We start from the raw sequence: 18,381 nt of genomic DNA on the forward strand, positions 1-18,381 counted from the left end.
CTGTGACTGCCCGATACTTGTCCCTCTTTTTCCCCTACCTTTGAGCCCCAGAAAGCTCCAGACCCAGAGCTGCTGAGGGGCGGGAGAGGAAGGGAGTCACTAAGCCGCAGCTTGGCCCTTCCTCCCAGGGCAGCGTAAATTCACATAAACATTCATTCATTCACTCAACAAACATTGGGAACCTAAGTGTCATGTTCGTGCCAGGCCCCAGTCTCTGACCTCATGGAGCCCACAGCCCACTGGGGAACAGAGATTAAGCCATGAAACACGAAGATGAGTGCTACAAAGACATGAGCCGGGAGCTACTAGAGTATCAGGACCGACCTCCTTTAGACCGCTGGATGGGAGAGTCGTTTGTGAGGGAGTGACTTTTAAGCGGAGGGCTGAAGGGTGATCTGAGGGAGCTGCTCTTGGCCACCGATCGCCGCGCGGCTCCCCAGGCCCTTGGACTGGGAGCCTGGACCTAGGCGGGGCGGGAAGGCGCGGGCCAGGAAGGCCCGGGCCAGGGGCGGAGCCACCTCGGAGGCGAAAGCCGGAAAGCGGAAGCCGAAGGCTGCTACCCGGTGGTCGGCTAAGCGGCTCTAGCCCAGCTCTCAGACGGCTGAGTCACTGCCGCCCGGCCCGGCCCGGAAAAGACGAGCGCCGCCGCCGCGGCCGCCTCTCGGGCTCCCGGGCTCTCGGGGTCCCGGGCCTTTGCACCTGTCTTTTCCAGCTGGGCACAAAGCCTTTTGCTGTCGCCGTGGCGACTGGCGGCCTAGCGAAGACCTCCTTTACTTTTAATCCCCCTCATTTTCCAATCCATTCTCTGCTTATTTTCTGGTCAGTCCGTGACCCTCTAGGCGGGCTCGGACCCGCGATCGATTTGCCGCCCTCAGGGCGCTGGGCAGCCCGGCTGCCTACGAGGCTGGGGCAGCCTCCGCGGTCTCCATGGTAACGGCCTCGCCGGCGTTTCCGCCTAGGTGCGAAGATGCGGCCTGCCCTGCCCGCCGCCTCGCCCCCGGCCTTACGGTGGGACCCCGGGCACTGAGGACGAAGGTCCCGGGCGCCGGCCCGCGGGGCAACGGGCACTAGGTGAGAGCCGGACGCCGGGGAGCGAAGGAGGCGGGTGCCGGGCGACTCCAGCGGCCGCCCCTGCCCCTCCCCCGCACCCACGAACACGCTCGCCCGAAATATTGCAGAGGCTTCTCCGGTCGCCGCTGCGCCAGTTTTTGTTTGTTTGTTTGTTTGTTTGTTGTGTTTTCCCTGGCAAACAGCTGGAGAAAGAGCAGCTCATGGAGAGGCTGAGAGAAGCGGTTTTCGAGTCCTACCCAAATTGGGAGAGTAACCTTCAGCAGCTGGACTCACCGACTGGTTTTCCTTCATTTTCAGTGAAATCCCATTCTCTGGCTGGAGACACAGATGGCCTCAAATGAGAGAGATGCTATATCGTGGTACCAAAAGAAGGTAATACCAATATATATATTTTTTATTTCTAACGCATTCTTCCTGCAAAAAGCTCTCACAAATAGTATGTTACTTTCCCCTGAGTTTGGTAGTGCCAGGTGTTCATGTATACTTCAACATAAATGGAAAAAAAAAAAAAAGATGTACAAGGTCATTATGTTTTTTAAACCCGGTTCCAGGTCCTGGAATAAGGTTTACAGGCCACCTCCCTTCTTCAGGCTGCGTACACAATGCCACCGCAATGCTTTGAAAGTTTGCTTCTGATCAAACTACTTAAAAACAAAAAGACATGAAACCTTAATCTGCACAGCTCAGATTGATACTATTAACAGTCTTATTGAGCTGTTCCTTATCTTTTATTCCTCTCTAGTTTTTCTATTGCTGTTTTCCTTAATAAGCGGATTTTATTTTTTATTTTTTTGAGATGGAGTTTCGCTCTCGTTGCCCAGGCTGGAGGGCAATGGCGCGATCTCGGCTCACTGCAACATCTGCCTCCCGGGCTCAAGCTGTTCTCCTGCCTCAGCCTCCGGAGTAGCTGGGATCACAGGCGCCCACCACCACGCCTGGCTAATTTTTTGTATTTTTAGTAGAGACGGGGTTTCACCATGTTGTTCAGGCTGGTCTCGAACTGCTGACCTCAGGTGATCCACCCACCTCCACCTCCCAAAGTGCTAGAATTACAGGCGTTAGCCACCATGCCCGCCCAAGAAGTGGAAATATCTTTTAAGGTAATATTTAATTTGAAATGTTTTGGGCATTGCTTTTGAACTTACTTTTAGGTCCAGCTATTTTAGATATTTGAAAGAAACAGTCCTTGGAAGTATTAATTTATTCTAACTCCTGAGTAGCACATTTTCCACATAGCATATTGATACTTAATAGGCTCATGACTTTTGTGAGGCTTGACTTAGGTAAGGATTTCCTTTGCATCGTTTAAATACACTACTCCCTCTTTCAGATTGGAGCCTACGATCAGCAGATATGGGAAAAGTCAATCGAACAGACTCAGATTAAGGTAAATTGGTTTCTTTGATTCTGCCTATGTTTCACTGCATTAATATGAAGAGTGGAATTGTACTTACCTGGTAAACTCTCACTTAACTACCAGTATGACATTCTTTAATCTTTGAAGGTTATAAGAAAAACAGTGCAAGCATAATGAGAAGTGACACTTGATTTTTGGCCTCACTATCAGGAAAACAGAAAGGGGTGAGTTCTGTGATGAATTAGAGAGCAAATGTCCCATGTAAATAGGGCTGGGTTACTTAGCTCTGGCCAGTTTTTTACTACATAGCAGTGCAGGTCCAAATATTGCCAGAGTTTCAGATTTTTCAAGAGAAGCTGGAAATACACATTTTTATATGAAATATATTGTGCATTTTATGTCAGATTTTTAAGAGACTCTTCCTTTTCTTCCTCCTCCTCTGCAAGCCAAATAAAATCCATTTGTGGCCTGAATCCAGTGTATGGTCCCCCATTTTATTCAATCACTAGCTTAGATTATGGGATTTTGTTTGTTTGTTTTGTTATGTTTTTGAGACGGAATCTCACTCTGTCGCCCAGGCTGGAGTGCAGTGGCATGATCTTGGCTCACTGCAAGCTCTGCCTCCCGGGTTCATGCCATTCTCCTGCCTCAACCTCCCGAGTCGCTGGGACTACAGGCGCCCACCACCACGCCTGGCTAATTTTTTTTTTTTTTTGTATTTTTAGTAGAGATGGGGTTTCACCGTGTTAGCCAAGATGGTCTCGATTTCCTGACCTTGTGATCTGCCCGCCTCCGCCTCGCAAAATGCTGGGATTACAGGCATGAGCCACCGCGCCTGGCCTAGACTATGGTTTTAAGTTTTTCAGATTCTTAAACTTTTTTCTACATAGCTCTTAGAACTGAAAGGATTCTTATTTTATACTAACCAAGTGACCAAAAACTGATATGTAATTCAGAATGCCAGTTTATTAACTTATAATAGGGGAGGAGAGGGTTAAATCATCTTCTAATATTCCAAGGTCAGAGTTGTGGGGTTAAGCCATTTGAGGATGCTGGTACAAATTCGTCATGGAATGGTTGCTTGGTAACCAAATGTAATTGGATAGTCTTGAGATGTGGAAAAGCCTAAAGATCTATCCTTGGTCCTCAAAAGAATGTAACTGTCTGCAACTTTAATACTTAAATCTTACGGATTCAGGGCCTCACTTCCTTGGAAAGTACTGATAAATGCCAGCTGATTCTTGTTTTTGGATTATCTTTTAGAAAGTTTTGCTGCAGACCCTTCATTAATAATTTAAAAAACCTGGGTGAATACAACTTAATATTTGTTGTGTTAAATAGACCAATCAAGTAGAAAGCTACTTGAACGACAAATAGCCGACTAACTTTTCACAATTTGGTATAGTCTTTGATTATTTATATTAATGGCAGATGGGATTAGGATGAATAAGTCCCCGGATTTTATTTTGTAATTCTCTAAATCCTGTCCCGTTATTTTTTTGTGAGCTGCTAAACATCATTGATAGTAAGTGTGGTATAATGGAAACAGCATAGAAGTGGAGTCTGATCTTGTTTTGTGATCTCTAGCCTTGTGATCTAACCTTCTAGCCAATTTAAAGATTTCCTTCACTCTTTTTTTCTTTTTCTTTTTTGAGACAGTCTCACTCTGTCACCCTGGCTAGAGTGCAGTGGCATGATCTCGGCTCACTGCCAGCTCCACCTCCCCAGTTCACGCCATACTCCTGTCTTAGCCTCCTGAGTAGCTGGGAATACAGGCACCCGCCACCATGCCCGGCTAATTTTTTGTATTTTTTTTTAGTAGAGATGGGGTTTCACTGTTTAGGCCAGGATAGTCTCCATCTCCTGACCTCATGATCCACCTGCCTTGGCCTCCCAAAGTGCTGGGATTACAGGCGTGAGCCATTGCGCCCGGCCTGATTTCCTTCACTCTTATTTCCATGCCATTTAAAACATACCTTCCTTTTAGTGCACCATATGAAAGTTGTTAACCTGTGTGTGTTCATAGGCCTTAAGGGTAGGAAGTGTGTTTGTTTCCTACTCTGAGAACATCTTGATTCATACTGAGAACTCTGTTGCTATAGTTAATTGAACCCTATCCATCATGCATATTTTTACTCATTGTTCTCTCATAGGGTAAACTGCCTAATCATGCCTTAATGTATGCTTCTGAATTTAGCAGCAGTGGAAAGAATGAAATGTAAAATAACTATAAACATTTACTGAGCTGTCAGTGTGATAGTAGAAAGCTGGAAAAAAAATTACTCAACTAATGTGCCACACTTATACTAGGTGCTGAGAATACAGTGAAAAAGATAAATGTGATGCCTTCGTGGGTTTCACCGTCTAATAGTGATGGGAGAAAAGCCAAGATATCTTTTTAATATGCTTAAGTCTTAAAAAATGACCAAAGTATAGCATACAAAAAAATTAATGCTAAATTTAAAAATACATTAACACAAATACAATTTTTTGAAAACAAAAAAAAGAACAAATAAGCAAAAAAAAATAAAAATATTAACATATCACAGTACTGTTATATAATTAAAAATTATATATGTAAAAGTATAATTCAGAATTATAAAAGACATAAATTTTAAAAATCTTAACTTGGATCATGAAAAATGGTACGAACTTTTCCATAAGTGTTTATTGAACTACAATGTTTAAGGCATTTTGTTGGGTGCTGAGCACAAGAGGACAAGTACTAACAAACAGAAGTATAAGACTTGTTTAAAGTAAGAGCAAGTAAGTAGCCCAATGTGATTGGAGAATAAGGTACACAGATGGAGTGATAGGCCATAAATCTATTTGGAGATTACTTGACTGCTTTACTAAGAACTTTAGATACTATTCTGTAGAAAATTGAAAGGTTTTAATGGTTTTTGAGTAGAGGAGTCACATCATATCTGTGTTTTTGAAAGAAATAAAAATATAGACATTATAATAAAATTATGAAATTATGGAATATTTCCAGAGTCATACTTATTATTCTTAATGTCTATATTAACAAAAAATGTCTAGTTTGACTAGGAAGGAAGATTTATAATGAATAATATTAATATTGAATAATCTAGAGAAAGAAAATAGTAATCAACCAAAGTAAAACAGGAAAAGAAATACCAAAAATAAAATGAAAGCATCCATTACATATTTATTTAACAAATATTTGTTGACTGCTTACCTACCATGTGTCAGACACTAGCTATGCCTACATAATGGTGAGTAAAAACATTCAATCTTTTTTTTTTTTTTTTTTCTGAGACAGGATCTGGCCCGGTTGCCCAGGTTGGAGTACAGTGGCATGAACACAGCTCCACTGCAGCCTCAACCTCCTGGGCTCAAGTGATTCTCCCACCTTAGCCTCCTAAGTAACTGGGACCACAGGCATGCACCAACAGGCTTGGATAATTTTTAAATTTTTTGTAGAGACAAGGTCTTGCCATGTTGTCCAGGCTGGTCTCGAATTCCTGAGCTCAAGCAACGTTTCCACCTTGGCCTCCCAAAGTGCTGGGATTATAGGTGTGAGACACTCTGCCCAACCATTTTTATTTTCATGGAATTTATGACAAAGTGGGTGAGAATAATAAAAAGAATCCTTCTAATAAGTGCAAATTACTTTGAGGCAAATACTGAGAAGAGGGCTATTTATAAGCTACTACACTTATAATAAGGGAAATAAATGAGCCTGGTTGCTGGGCATGGTGGCTTATACCTATAATCCTAGCACTTTGGGAGGCCAAAGTGGGAGGAGTGTTTGAGGCCAGGAGTTTGACACTAGCCTGGGCAACACAGGGAGACTCTCTCGCTACAGAAAATAAAAATTAACTGGCCCATAATGGCATCTGCTTGTGGTCCCAGCTACTCAGGAGGCTGAGATGAGAGGATTGCTTAAGCCTGGAGGTCAAGATGACAGAGACCCTGCCTCTAAAAAAAAAAAAGGCTGGGCATGGTGGCTCATGCCTGTAATCCTAGCAGGGAGGCCGAGGCAGGCAGATTGCATGAGCTCAGGAGTTCAAGACTAGCCTGGGCAACATGGTGAAACCCCTTATCTGCTAAAAATACAAAAATTAGCTGGGCATGGTGGCATGCGCCTGTAGTCCCACCTACTCAGGCGGCTGAGGCAGGAGAGTCGCTTGAGCATGGGAGGCAGAGGTTGCAGTGAGCTGAGATCATGCATTGCACGCCAGCCTGGGCAATAAGAGCGAGACTCCATCTCAGAAAAAAAAAAAAAAAAAAAAAAAAAAAAGAACCTATTTAAGAAGGTCTCAGATAAGCTTTTGCTAAGGAATTGATTCTTAAAATGAGATCTGAAGCATGAGTAGCAGTTAATTATGTCAAGAACAAATATACTAATTCTACACAAACTTTTTCAGAAAATAGAGAAGGAAATATACTTCTCAGCTTATTCTATGAGACTAGTATTACCCTGAAACCTAAGCCAGACAAAGGCATCATAAGAACATTCATTATGAATGTATGTGTGAAAATCTTTAATAAGATATTAACAAAACCAACAACACATAAAATGGCTTATCTACTGTGACCACGTGGGAGTTATCCCAGGAATGCATTAATTTGAAAACAAAGTAATGTAATATACCATATTAATAGGATAAAGGACAATCACATATGATCTTCTCAGTAAATACAGAAAGAGCATTTAACAAAATTCAGTGCCGGCCGGGTGCGATGGCTCACGCCTTTAATCCCAACACTTTGGGAAGCCGAGGCGAGTGGATCACGAGGTCAGGAGATCGAGACCATCCTGGCTAACATGGTGAAACCCCGTCTCTACTAAAAATACAAAAAACTAGCTGGGTGTGGTGGCGGGTGCCTGTAGTCCCAGCTACTCGGGAGGCTGAGGCAGGAGACTCACTTGAACCTGGGAGGCGGAGCTTGCAGTGAGCCGAGATGGCGCCACTGCACTACAGCCTGGGTGACAGAGCGAGACTCCATCTCAAAAAAAAAAAAAAAAAATTCAATGCCCATTAACGATAAACTAGGAATAGAAGGGAACTTCTTCAACTTATTAAAGATTGTCTAGGAAAAGCCTGCTACAAACTTCACACTTAATGGTTAAAGACTGAATGTTTTCCCCTAAAATCAGGAAAAAAGCAAGGATATCTGCTCTTACCATTTTTATTTAATATTGTCCTGGGAGTCCTAACCAATGTAATAAGCAAAGGAAAAGAGATGAAAGGCATTGAGATGACAAGGAATATGAAAACTGCCTTTACTCGTGACAACATAATCGCATGTTTAGAAAATCCTAATAATTCATATAAAAAACTACAGTAATGAATGTGGCAAAGTCTTCAAATACAAGATCAATATACAAAAATCAGTTGTATTTCTATATACCAACAATGGGTAATTCAAAAATAAAATTAAGAAAACAATTTTATTCATAATAGGAACAAATAATACAATTCTTAGGAATGTTTGACATAGAAAGTGTAAGACCTATACATGGAAAACTATAAAACATTGCTAAGAGAAATTAAAGAAGGCCTAAATAAATGGAATAACTTTTCATTTTCATGATCTGGAAGATTCAATATTGTTAAAATGTTAGTTTTCTCCAAATGTATCTATATATTCAATGTAATCCACTCAAAATTCCATCAGACTTTTGTTTTTGGTAGAGATTGATGAGCTACTTCTCAAATATATGTATGTAATACGAAGGATGTAGAATATTCAAAACAAATTTAAAAAGAATAGTGTTGGAAGATTTACATTACTATATTTCTAATACATCTGTTAGAACAAAACTAAAAAGACTAACGATACCAAGTGTTGGCAAGGTGATGGAGGAACTACAACTCTTCTACACTGCTGGTGGGCATGGAAAATGGAAAACAGTTTGGTGGTTTCTTAAAATGTTAAGTATATACTTCTCACATGACCCAGCATTTCCACTTCTAGGGTATCTACCTATATTTAGGGTATCTACTATATTTAATATTTTCTATCCAAGAGAAGTGAAAACATAAATACATGCAAATATTCATAGCAGCAGTAGCAGCAGTGTTCTTAATAGCCAGAAGTAGGAAAAATCCACGTGTCCATCACCTGGTGAATCAACTGGTATAAGCAAATGTGTTATAGTCATACAATGAAATACAATTCAGCAATAAAAACTGTTAATACATACTGCATTATGGATGAATATAAGAAATGTTATGCTAAGCACAACATATTGTGTGATTGTTTATATGAAATTTCTAGAAATCTATAGAAATAGAAAACAGATCAAAGATTGCCTATAGATTGAGGGGAACAGGGCTTTCCTGCAAACCGGCAGAAAGGAACTTTTTGGGGTAATGGAAATGTTCTAAAACTTGAGTGTGATAATGATTGAACAACTCTACAAATGTACTAAAAATCTAAATTTACTAAATCTGTAAAAATGAGTTAGTTTAATAGTATGTGAATTATACCTCAATAAAGCTGCTTTAAAAATTATACCAATAGAAAAAAGTAGGAAAAATAATAATGTAGTATACCAAAAATGTAAATGTATACATATTCACAATTAAAATTGTTTTCTAAATTTAAAAAAAATTTTATATTTTGTAGAGACAGGGTCTCACCACGTTGCCTAGGCTGGTCTTCAACTCCTGGGCTTAAGCAGTTCTGCCTCCCTGGCCTCCCAAAGTGCTGGGATTACAGATGTAAGCCACCACACCCAGCCCTAAATTTTTTTAATGAGAGTGTATATTAAATCTAATGTCTAACATTATTTTCAGTGATGGAGTGTAACTTAGTCCTCCAAGTTCTTATTTTAAGACTAAAATAAGAATCTCCCCTTTTACTACTCTTTTTTTTTTTTTTTTTTTTTTTTTTTGAGACAGAGTCTTGCTCTGTCACCAAGGCTGGAGCGCAGTGGCGCAATCTCGGCCCATAGCAACCTCCGCCTCCTGGGTTCAAGCAATTCTCCTGCCTCAGGCTCCCGAGTGGCTGGGATTACAGGCACGCACCACCACGCCCAGCTAATTTTTGTATTTTTGGTAGAGGTGGGGTTTCACCATGTTGGCCAGGATGGCTCGATCTCTTGACTTTGTGATCTGCCCACCTTGGCCTCCCAAAGTGCTGGGATTACAGGCATAAGCCACCACGCCTGGTCCCTTTTACTACTCTTTAGCATGCTGTTTGAGATACATGTGCTGAGATGAGCAAAACATTCTAATTAACATTATTAATATTATCTTTTTTGTATGCTTTCTTTTTACAAATTAATATTAGAGTGAACAAAAATCACTGTTTGAAGATAGCATGGCTTTGTATTTAGAGAATAAAAAAGGCTAATCAGAAACACAGAGACTACTTCAGCTGTGTTTGTAATGTTTTACTTCAGCATGATGGTGGCCCATATGATAGATGACACAGACACTCCTTATTAAAGATGACAGTTTGAGGCCAGGCGTGGTGGCTCAGGCCTATAATCCCAGCACTCTGGGAAGCTGAGGTTTTTGCTTGAGGCCAGGAGTTTGGGACCAGCCTGGGCAACATAGCTCTACAAAAAGATAAAAAAAATTAGCTGGATGTGATGACTTGCGCCTGTAGTCCCAGATACTGGGGAAGCTGGGTGGCGGGGATCACCTGAGCCTAGGAGTTTGAGGCTGTGGTATGCTATGATTGTGCCACTGCACTCTAGACTGGGTGACAGAGCAAGACCCTGTCCTGGGGGAAAAAAAAAAAAAACCCAAAAAACGATAGTTCAAATACATGCTCTAATCTCTCCTGAAACCTCTTTAAAAGTACAATAAATAAGAAAAAAACATGGCAGCCTGCAAGGACTAAAAGAATGGAAGAAGAGACTACAGTAAACGAGAGCTATCAATGCAATTTTGAAGGCTGGAAAATGAAGGAAGTAAACATCTAAGTCTCTGCAATAGGGAAAGCCAATAGGAAACAAGTAAAACCCATGTGATTAACTTCTGCAAGACTCAGGAATTAGATGTATCAGGTATATCTGTAGGAGTGAGGAAGAAATAAAGACAGGATTATTTGAGCATGTGTATAAGGGATAATAGACCTAGCCCCAGATCTTCCTTATTCCATGTAGCCACATAGTTACCCTTATCTTCCTCTGACAGAAGACCGGATTGAAGCTTGCTCTCTGGAGAGGCTGAGCCAGAGAAGTTCTGGATTCTGGAAGACCAAAAACAAATCAGAGTCTGGTGAGATGCTGCACTAACAATGGGGATTAAGTGAAAGTCTGGTGGTCAGATTTATAATCTGCAAACAGAAGACTGCAATTTCTTTTTGTCAAAACTGAGTAACCAAAGAGAACCTAAGGATACTGAAAAGTGAATGACTGGCCACGCCTCTGTAGTGAGGCCCACTATTCAAAATGCTTCACCCATTGCACAGTGAGCTTGCATTCAGTGTGTTAGTGCCTCTTAACTATAAATGGATAATTAAAGATCATCAAATATTTGAGACCTAAAGAAAAAGAAGAAAAAAGAAAAGAAGCAATGCGGAATCATAAGAACAGTGTTTTTAAAGATACAGTTACTACCTTTAAAAAACTGGACACTATAAAAAGACTGAGATATCTTCAGCAGATCTATTGTATAACATTGGTGACTATAGTTAGTAACAGTATATTGTATTCTTGAAAAATGCTAAGAAAGTGGATATTAAATGTTCTTACCACACAAATAATAACCATGTGAGGTAATGCATATATTAATTTGCTGGATTTAGTCATTCTACAGTGTATATCTACTTCAGAATATGTTGTACACACTGAATACATAGAATATTATCTGTCAATTTAAAAATTAAAAAAGAATGCTTAAAAGATAGAGTATAGATGAGAAAGTAAGAAGACTTGAAAATAAAAATAATCAGAATAAATTCAGTGGTGTCTGGGTACAGTGGCTCATGCCTGTAATCCCAGCACTTTGGGAGGCCGAAGTGGATTGCTTGAGCCCAGGAGTTCAAGGTTAGTCTGGGCAACATGGTGAAACCCTGTCTCTACAAAAAATAAACAATTAGCTGGACTTCGTGTTGCGCCCCTGTAGTCCCAGCTACTTAGGAGGTCAAGGTGGGAGATCATCTGAGCCTGGGAAGTTAAAGCTGCAGTGAGCCATGATTGCACCACTGCACTCCAGCCTGGGTGACATAGTGGGACCCTGTCTCAAAAATAAACACATAAATAAATAGAAATTAAAATAAATTCAGGGGAAAGGTTAGAAGATAAATTTGAGACCATTTCCCAGAAAAGTAGTATAAAAAAGAATGACAAAAAAGAAAATAACAAAGTGAGTGCAGTTCGTACAGGAAATGTAATATCCAACTAATAGATGTTCCAGAAAAAGGAAATACATGGAGAGGAAGAATAAATAATTCAAAAAAAATTGCCCCAGAAATTCAGTACTGTATATGTATTTCCAGATTAAAAGGATCTTTTGGTTGGGCATGGTGGCTCACGCCTGTAATCCTAGCACTTTGGGAGGCTAAGCCAAGAGGATCCCTTGAACCCAGGAGTTTGAGACCAGCCTGGGCAACAAAGTGAGATCCCATCTCTACAATAAAATTAAAAAATCATCTGGGTGTAGTGGTGTGTGCCTGTAGTCGCAGCTACTCAGAAGGCTGAGGTGAAAGGATCCTTTGAGCCTGGGAGTTTAAAGGTGCAGAGAGCCGTGAATGCAACACTGCACTTTGACCTGGGCGACAAGTGAGACTCTGTCTCAAAAGAAAAAAGAAAATAAAATGATCTTTTGAGTCATCAGCATTGTTTGGTGATGTAATGATCATTAATAGTGTGGAGTATGTGTCTTGCATTATTTTAAGCAACACACACAATTGATCCTCATGATAATCTTATGAGGTATGTGCTATTATCTTTCCCTTTTTATAGGTGAAGGAATTGAGGCATAGAAAGGCTAAATGGAAAGTTATTTCCTCATCTTCAACAGTAAGAAATGAATGGATAACATCTGAAATTGATTAAAGCACTGTAAACTTTTTTTTTTTTTTAACAAATAAAAAATAGCTAGGATATATGAATCAAGGGTAAGGAAGGGTGAGACTGGAATGTTATTTTTTATTAGCCTTGTAATATGAGAATTATTTTAGTACAAATAAAGATTTAATTTTAAAACATTTTTCCTCCAAAACCAAATAATATATTAAATGATGTTACCTGAGTAATAGGCTATACATATATTTCCATATGAGATAGTTATATTTAGAGGTATATGAGTATTTAGGTATATTGGCTATACCAATATGCTTTATTTATACCGGTGCCAAAACGAACAAATCTCATCAGCATTTAGGCAAGAGCTTTAGAGTCAGATGGACTTAACTGTATATTATAGTAATTTTCCTAATTATTCACTACCTGTAATTATTCTTTCCTGTAAGAAGATTATATGGCTGCACTTACTGTCATGTGACTTGCAGTGCCTTCCTATAAGAGGAGAATTCTTCCTGGCCCCACAGACTTCCACCTTAGTCATGGAATTTGCTTGGCCAGTGGAATGTGAGCTGAATGTGACCTTCCTCCCATGACTCAATACTTTTTTTTGTTTTCTTACCTTTCCTATTCAGTGACTTGCTAAAATACTAAAGTCAGGGTTTAGAGTTCTTCACCTTGACCCTAATCTCACATTTTCAGTTACCAATACTTCTGGATTATACCTGCTAAATATCTTTTGAATATGAGTACTGTTCCCAGTTCACACTTCTAATTACTGGTCTGACCTATTGTCTACTCATCTGGTTGGCAAACTATTGCTTATGTGCAAATCTAGCTGGAACCCAGCCAGGTGTAGTGCTTTACATATTTATATTCAATGTCTGTGTCTGCTGTAGGGCTACAGTGGCTAAGTTGAGTGGTTGTGACAGAGATGGTATAGTCCAGCAGTCCCCAATCTTTTTGGCACCAGAGACCAGTTTCATGGAAGATAGTTTTTCTGTGGACTGGGGGGATGGTTTTGCAATGATTTAAGCACATTACATTTATTGTGCACTTTATTTCTATTATTACCTTGTAATATATAATGAAATAATTACACAGCTCACCATAATGTAGAATCAGTGGTAGCCCTGAGCTTGTTTTTCTGCAACTAAACAGTCCCATCTGAGGATGATGGGAGACAGTGACAGATCATCAGGCATTAGATTATCATAAGGAGCACGCAACCTAGATCCCTTGAATGTGCAGTTCACAATGGGGTTTGCACTCCTGTGAGAATCTAATGCCACCTCTGATCTGACAGGAGGTAGCGCTCAGGTGGTAATTCGAGCAGTAGGGAGTGGCTATAAATACAGATGAAACTTCCCTTGTTCTCTCACCTGCCACTCACCTCCTGCTGTGCAAACCGGTTCCTAACAGGCCACCGACCACTATTCCATGCCCTGGGTATTGGGGACCCCTGGTATGGTCCATAAAGCCTGAAATGCCATCTGGCCCTTTATAGAAAAATTTTATCCACTCCTGATTAGATTACTGGAGTAGGTTTTTTAACTTTCTAACTGCTTTCTTTTGCTTCCTATCTCTCCTTACCCTCCATCTGTTCTTTATAATGAAGCCAGGTTGTTGTTTTTTGGTTTCTGTTTTAATACAAATTTGATTATTTTTCTCATATTTAAAACTGTTTCCTGACTTCCTAGTACCCTTACAATAAAATCATACTCCTAGCATGATTATAGTTTTCACATTATGACTTCTCATCTCACAGGTTTACCTCTTACCCATGTCTTGACCTCTTTTCACTTCCACTGTGTGCTTTAGGCCTTCTCAAACTTACTTTAGTTTTTACCATGCTATCTCTTATTCGTGGGTCCTCTCATATGCTTTTCTTTCTTTCTTGCCCTCCCCTCCCCTCTCCTCCACTCCCCTCCCCTCCCCTCCCCGCCTCTCCCCTCCTATCCCCTTCTCTTCCCTTCCTTTCCCTTCTTTGGAGACATAGTCTTGCTCTGTCACGCAGGCTGGAGTGCAGTGACACGATCTCGTCTCACTGCAGCCTCTGCCTCCCTGGTTCAAGGAATTCTCTTACCTCAGCCTCCTGAGTGACTGGGACTACAGGCTCATGCCACCACTCCCAGCTCATTTTTGGCATTTTAGTAGACACGGGTTTCACCATGTTGCCCAGGCTGGTCTCCCTGAGCTCAGGGAATCTGCCTGCCTCAGCCTCCCAAAGTGCTGGTATTACAGGCGTGTTTCTTGATTCCTCATTTTGCTATATCCCATGTGCAACTTTACAAGTTCTTATACATCCTTCAGGTATCAGGTTAGATACTATTTTTCTTTGTGGAAATCTTTCTTGGACTTCTTAAATGTGAATAAGGTGTCCTTTATGGTTGTTCCTATAGTGCTACACTTGCTTGTAATTGTTGTTTTGTTGTTTATCATATGCCCCAAATCAGGGGTAACTTCCCTCTCTGCACCAGACTGTATAAATAGTTCAATTCTTTTGATGGTAATAAAATAGAAAATTTCAGCACACTAGGAAATAGAGATTTGTCACAGGGTTTCACTTGTTTTTTATTCCTTGTTTAATACAAAGTCCAATTATATTGCATCAATACCTCCAGTGTTTTTGTTCCTCTTCCAAAAAGTGGGAACTTCATTTGTCAAGTGGTTCCGAGCTTGTGATGATGTTGCACAGTTATGTTGGGGGCAAACAATAGAGAGGGCTGTGTATAGCCTACAGCTGGGGATGTGCAGAGAATTCCCCTACCACTATTCTGGCAACTAGTGATTATCCTGATTCTCTCCTACAACCTTTTCCTGGACTGCTGAGGTAGAGGTTGTGGCCAATAGGAAAATCCACTCCTAATGCCCATTGAACCTCTCAAAGTTAAGCAGTCTTGTTTGATTTAACAAAACCTCTCTCTACATTGATTAGGGATGCATTTTGTGTCATATAGCAAAAGGCAGGATTGTGTAGTGGTTAGAGCACAGACTTTGGAATGAGAATGACAGGATTGGAATCTCTGCCTTGGTTGCCTCATCTGTAAAGTGAGGATAATAAAGGTACCAATATCATAGGACATTTGTGAGGACTAAATGAGTCAAGTTAAGTACAGTCATGTGCCACATAATGATGTTTCAGTCATTGATGCTCCTCATATGGTCCCATAAGATTATAATGGAGCTGAAAAATTCCTATTGCCTAGTGATTTTGTAGCCATCCTAAAGTCATAGCATGACACATTACTCATGTGTTTAGAGTGATGCTGGAGTAAACAAACCAAATGCACTGTCAGTCATAAAAAGTATAGCATACAGTTACGTACAGTACCTAACACTTGATAATGATAATAAATGACTATATTACTGGTTTATATATTTACTGTACTATACTTTTCATTGTTATTTTAGAGTGGACTCCTTCTATTTATTTAAAAAAAATCAGTTAACTGTAAAACAGTCTCAGGCAGGTCCTTCAGGAGGTATTCCAGAAGAAGGCATTGTGATCATAGGAGATGACAGCTCCCTGTGTGTTATTGCCCCTGAAGACCTTACAGTAGGACAAGATGTGGAGGTGGGAGACAGTGATATTGATGATCCTGACCCTATGTAGGCCTTGGCTGTGTGTGTTGGTATCTTAGTTTTTAATTAAAAAGTAAAAAAAAGAAGAAAGAAAAAAGCTTATAAAGATGAAAAGAAAATGTGTGTTTTTAAACTGTTATTACAAAAGAGTCAAAAAGTTTAAAAAACCTATAAAGCTTATAAAGTAAAAGCATTACAGTAAGCTAAGGTTAAGTTATTATAGAACAGACTGGTTGAGGTGGCTCATGCCTATAATTCTAGCACTTTGGGAGGCCACGGCAGGAGGATCACTTGAGACCAGGAGTTTGAGACCAGCGTGGTTGACAAAGCAAGACCCCTTCTCTACAAAAAAAAAAAAAAAAAAACAACAACTTGGGAGGCTGAGGTGGGAGGATTGCTTGAGCCCAGGATAATGAGATTGTAGTGAGCTGTGATCGTGCCATTGCACTATATCATGGGCAACAGAGTAAGACTCTGTCTCAGAGAAAAAAAAAAGTTACTGTTGTAGAAAGGAAGATTTAAAAAAATGTGATGTGTATCTTATGTTTACGGTGTTTATGAAGTCTACAATAGTGTACTATAGCGGTGTCCTAAGCTTTTACTTTCATTGACCACTCACTCACTGACTTACTCAGAGCAACTCCCAGTCCTGAGAGCACTATTCATAAGTGCCCTATACAGGTGTACCATTTTTTATTTTTTAGTTTTCTTTTTTGAGACAGAGTTTCACTCTTGTCGCCCAGGCTAAAGTGCAATGGTACGATCTTGGCTCACTGCCACCTCAGCCTCCCGGGTTCAAGCGATCCTGCCTCAGCCTTCTGAGTGGCTGGGATTACAGGCGCCCACCACCACACCTGGCTAATTTTGTATTTTTAGTAGAGATGAGGTTTCACCATGTTGGCCAGGGTGGTCTTGAACTCCTGACCTCAGGTGATCCTCCTGCCTTGGCCTCCCAAAGTGCTGGGATTACAGGGGTGAGTCACCACGCCCAGCCCCATTTTTTATCTTTTATACCATATTTTTACTATACCTTTTCTAGGTTTAGACACAAATACCACTGTGTTTAAAATTGCCTAAATATTCTGTATAGTAATATGCTGGACAGACTTGTAGCCTTGGAGCAATAGGCTGCCATATAGCCTAGGTGTGTAGTAAGCTATGTTCAGGCAACAGTGAAATCACTTAAAGATGAATTTCTTAGAATGTATCCCTGACATTAAGTGATGCATGACTATATGTGAAAGTGCTTAGGATAGTGCCTGGCATGTACTTCCTCTTATACATACCTGCACGGTGGAAGATAAAGCAGAAGAATTCTAAAACAAAAGTATGGAATGTGGTTTTTACTCTCCCTCAGTACAAAATATACAGCAGTATATGGTGACTTTTCTAATCTTCCTTGAGATCAGTGGTCATAAATTTATTAATGATTTCTGTCCCTTTAGGAATTAAAAAAATGGAGAGATTCAGAGGGCATTTTCCTGAGAAACCCTTGTACATTTGGCCTTATCGTTTGTCTTCCCTTCTATACTGTACATTCGTTGAAGATAGAGCCATGTTTTGACTTATTGTTTTATACCTAGCTCAAGCAGAGTATCTGACATATAGAAGATACTTGTGGAATATTTTTTGACTGGGTGAATGAATAAATGTGTTTCTATTGCTAAGGGAGATTTGGATAATTGTACCTCTAGTTAATGCTAATTCTAACGCTGTAACATTATTGGAGAAAAGTCTAGAAAGCAAAGAAAGTAGAAAGATTATTTTGACTCTAAAGTGATGGGGAATAGCACTGGTACAAATGTCTGGAAAGCTTAGCACTGGGACAAATGTCCAAAAAGGTATAAAGTAATATTTTTACCTTTAAATTTTTAATTTCTGATTTTGAATATAGCATACAAGATAATTGTTATTCTCGTGAAAATTATGCATATTTCAAAAATTAGTGTACATGTTTCTTCAAAGGGTTTTTTCCTTGAGTTGCCTCATTTTTAAATTTTGATTCCTTCTTTAATTTTATTACACTTGAGGTTTTAGAATATTTTTCTGTAAAATCTACAGCTTATGGTGAGTTGAATAGAAACATATAGGATTCACAAGAGAAATTGACTGCATCTGTTTAAACAAAGCTAAAGATCAATACTGGTTCAATGACCATGATAGGTAAATAGCAAATTATTGTAAACTTTAATTTTGGCATTAATTTTAATGATTGAATATCTAATTTTTAAGATGTAATTAAGAATTAGCATGTACAAATTATTTTATTATTATTTTCTAAATTAAGGGACAGGGTCTTGCTCTGTCGCCCAGGTTAGAGTGCAGTGGTATGATCTCAGCTCACTGCAACCTCCATGTTCCCAGTTCAAGTGATTCTCCTGCCTCAGCCTCCTGAGTAGCTGGGATTACAGGC

At 40.0% G+C, this 18,381-nt stretch overlaps 1 protein-coding gene across 12 annotated transcripts in view; it reads left to right on the plus strand.

Annotated features, from left to right (window-relative positions):
* Window positions 1-528: 528 nt before the first annotated feature.
* Window positions 529-18,381, plus strand: part of PHTF1 (putative homeodomain transcription factor 1) — a 61,202-nt gene continuing 43,349 nt past the window's right edge. For 3 of the 12 annotated variants that reach the window (XR_012089976.1, XR_012089975.1, XM_037998069.2), the window contains exons 1-2: window positions 530-1,443; window positions 2,402-2,458. Coding sequence is in view for 5 of the 12 variants with exons in the window: in XM_037998069.2 (XP_037853997.1) it covers window positions 1,399-1,443; window positions 2,402-2,458 (102 nt within the window). In the remaining 7 variants the exon portion in view is untranslated. Of the gene's footprint in view, window positions 1,444-1,875; window positions 2,172-2,401; window positions 2,459-10,551; window positions 10,636-18,381 lie in introns of those variants that run through there. The other 9 variants (XM_037998075.2, XR_012089977.1, XM_073008470.1 and 6 more) reach the window with 9 other exon arrangements.

This window comes from Chlorocebus sabaeus, chromosome 20 (assembly GCF_047675955.1).
Source record: "Chlorocebus sabaeus isolate Y175 chromosome 20, mChlSab1.0.hap1, whole genome shotgun sequence".
NCBI classification, from domain to species: domain Eukaryota; kingdom Metazoa; phylum Chordata; class Mammalia; order Primates; family Cercopithecidae; genus Chlorocebus; species Chlorocebus sabaeus.